This window comes from Branchiostoma belcheri, unplaced genomic scaffold (genome assembly GCF_001625305.1).
Source record: "Branchiostoma belcheri isolate BF01 breed outbred unplaced genomic scaffold, Haploidv18h27 scaffold95, whole genome shotgun sequence".
Lineage (NCBI taxonomy): Eukaryota > Metazoa > Chordata > Leptocardii > Amphioxiformes > Branchiostomatidae > Branchiostoma > Branchiostoma belcheri.
The window spans coordinates 557,581-561,018 of NW_017804631.1; the positions used below are offsets into that span (position 1 = coordinate 557,581).

Here is a 3,438-nt window from a genome sequence, read left to right on the forward strand (position 1 = left end):
TCTTTTTCTCTTTCTCCCTCTCTCTCTCCCTCTCTCTCTCTCTCTCTCTCACTCTCACCTGGCACCTCTGCCCTGAGTGTGACCTCCTGCCCCTCCAGTACGTCCAGTGTTGTAGGCTGTGTGCAGGGCTCTTCTGGTAGCTTCAGTTCCTGGCTCTGTAGTGATTGGTCCAGCTCAACCATCTGGGGAAACAGTAGGGACATACTAGTAGATCAATAAGGAAAGCCCACTTTCCATAGAGTGAAGGATTGGGTATTAAGATTATTCTAAGATCATTGACAGGTCATTTGAAAGCCTTGGAGACAGGAAAGCATATTGTTGTTTCTCTGTTTCTTCTTTTTCTTTTCCAAACAAATAAGGCCAATGACCTGGGCCAGATGTCTGTCACCATGGTAACAAATTTGTAGTAGACATCCTGTGGTGTCCAGTTACAGTATGTAGCAGGACAGAGCTAGTTGCTGCTCACCATATATGATACGTGTGTGAGTAACAATAAACAGAGCGGTAGTTTGTAGGGCTAGACCAATTGTAAAGGTTAACATGAAAATGAGTACGTGTTTGTTTTACAAATGTTACCTTTCTGGTTTAATATATTGTATATGTCTGACCTTGATGACCTCCTGACCCTTCTCGACCTCCAGTTTGATGTTACAGGTGACCTCTCCCCTGGGCGTCATGGCAACACAGGTGTACGTCCCAGCATCCTCTGGTTTCACGCTGATGATGGTCAGGCTGTGCATGTTGCCAAAGGAGCTGTACCGACGGTCTTCTGTCTCCTGGATAAGCCGGCCATCTAGGAGCCACTCTATTCTTCTGCTATCTGTAATTATAGTTACAGGCTGAATAAAAGTTCTAATTGGGAACTATGTGGCTCCAGATGTCTTACTGAGTGAAGACTACGTGTGCAAGATGTCAGTTAGCTTGAGGAATGAATCCCCTCTATTATATGCTGTCTGTAATAACAAGCATGTTTTAGAATGAGCTGTAGCAATGGTCTTTGGTCTCCTGGATAAGCCTGCCGTCCAGAAGCCACTCTATTCTTCTGCTGTCTGTAATTATAGTTACAGGCTGAATAAAAGTTCTGAACATCACCTAATGTTGGTGATGGTGAGTTCAGTACCAAGGAGAGATCCCGTCACAGATACATAATGCAGTAATATGGAGAGGTCCTGTCACAGATACATGTATGTTGGTAATACTTAATTCAGTACCAAGGAGAGGTCCTGTCACAGATATGTAATAGTTGGTGATAGTGAGTTCAGTACCAAGGACAGCTCCTGTCACAGATATGTAATAGTTAGTGATAGTGAGTTCAGCACCAAGGAGAGGTCCTGTCACAGATATGTAATAGTTAGTGATAGTGAGTTCAGTACCAAGGAGAGGTCCTGTCACAGATATGTAATAGTTGGTGATAGTGAGTTCAGTACCAAGGACAGGTCCTGTCACAGATATGTTATAGTGATAGTGAGTTCAGCACAAAGGAGAGGTCCTGTCACATATATGTATGTTATAGTTGGTGATGCTCAATTCAGCACCAAGGACAGCTAGTGTCACAGATACACAATACTAGTAGTTGATAATACTTAGTTCAGCAACATTGTAGAAGGAATTTAGCAGAAAGACAGCTCATACATAATTTAGCTCAGAGTACTGTCGCTCTCTTTACACACCCAAGTCTTTTACTCAGTCGACATTTCAGTGACCGTCTGTCACCTTCCTCAGGGCAATTCTAACTGGTTCACATTGCATTGCAACACGGGTGTTGCAATATTACAATATTTACATATCTACTACACATGTGTGAAGTCAGAATTGCCCTGAGGAAGGTGACAGATGGTCACCGAATGTCGGCTGAATAAAAGACTTGGTTGTGTAAAAAAGAGTCTCTTTACTCAGTGTCTTACCGTACTGATGAAACTATTCACAGATTATTTAGCTCAGTAAGATGAGACAAAGACAAAGAAGGACCTCAGTAGACTAGAGGCAGCTGAAATGAGAGTAGTACGCACCATGCTAGGCAAAAGCAGACTGGATAAGATCCGTAACACCCATCTGAGAAATATGCTGAGCATAACCTCAGTCGTCAATGACATTGAGAGATCTGCCCTCAGATGGTTAGGCCACGTACAAAGGATGAATCCAGACCGAATCCCAAAAATGGCCTTCGACCTTAAACTAAAGGGTAAACGCCCACCAGGAAGACCGAGAAAACGATGGCGGGATAATGTGCAAGAAATATTGACACACCGCAGGATTGGGAGGTTAGAAAGGCTAGAAGAGGAAGGAGTCTTCCTAGACCGGAAGGAATGGAAACGACGCTCTGAGCTGACAGGCACTAAGCCTACCTGGGGATGATGTAAGATGTAAGTAAGATAAGACAACATCATCACCTGGAATCTCAGCCTTGAGTTCCACCCTGTGACCTTCCTTGACCTGCGTCTTGGGCGTCTCGGCCGGCTCCTTGGGCTCCTCGACCTTGATGATGATGTCACAGGTCACGATGCCGTCTGAAGTAGTCGCCTCACAGGTAAACACACCTGTACAGCAGGAAGAAACAAAACTGTTACTTGCATAATATTGCATAATCTTGAAGTTCACATGGTGTAGCCTATCAAACTGTTTATTCTTACCCAAACACATTCATATATTTGGGGAACAGCCTCTAAAAGTCAGTCTGGCCGCATACTACATAATGTATAATAATATAGGAAGAACTTATACATAGTAATAGGAAAAATTCAAGGTTCTTTGTGGCAGATCTTGGCAAATTGGCAACCCCAGATCCATCTGTGTCCTCATCAATGTTTGGACACTGTATCAACAATTAGCTGAAAGGCTTAGTGGTTTTCACTTCACTCTCTAATACTGTACAGTTCTTATTAATAGGCCGGTTACAATTTGGCCACATCTCAATGGAGTGCAAGAAGTGTGAGGATGATTTGCAATAACAGAAACCGTTAGTTACTTACCTGCATGTTCTGGTCCGACCTTAGACAGAGCCAGGATGTGGATGTCTCCTGTTGTCAGGTACTTGGAGAACTTGGTGTCTGTGACCTCCATACCGTTGTGCAGCCATCGTATTCTGGGGTTTCCTAGAGTAGGTAGGGATGGTTTTCAGAATAGCTTTTGATATTTTCATTGTATGTATTAATACAAAGTGGCAACAACAAATCAAAACAAATTTGAGTACTCACTTACGGGAGATTTTTTTTTAATTCATGAGAGTTTTAAGATATCATTACAAGGCAAAACACTCTTTTTTACTCAGAGTTCTTCCAACTTTGATAGAATACAAACTCAAGGTACATGTGAAATAGAGGAAAGTGCAAACAAAAAAACTTTGTAGAGTAGGTATAATGCATTCATTACCCAATATCTTTGTGATAAAACAGATTAAGGCTTTCAAATAATGGTTTCTATGTGTAGGAAATGTAAGCA

At 42.4% G+C, this 3,438-nt stretch overlaps 1 protein-coding gene across 1 annotated transcript in view; it reads right to left on the reverse strand.

Moving 5' to 3' along the window:
- Nucleotides 1-3,438, reverse strand: part of LOC109461662 (muscle M-line assembly protein unc-89-like) — a 44,505-nt gene that overhangs the window by 16,490 nt on the left and 24,577 nt on the right. The window contains exons 20-23 of the mRNA XM_019758043.1: nucleotides 2,970-3,092; nucleotides 2,391-2,537; nucleotides 609-820; nucleotides 59-182 (exon numbers count right to left, since the gene is read on the reverse strand). Coding sequence (XP_019613602.1) covers nucleotides 59-182; nucleotides 609-820; nucleotides 2,391-2,537; nucleotides 2,970-3,092 — 606 coding nt within the window. The remainder of the gene's footprint in view (nucleotides 1-58; nucleotides 183-608; nucleotides 821-2,390; nucleotides 2,538-2,969; nucleotides 3,093-3,438) is intronic.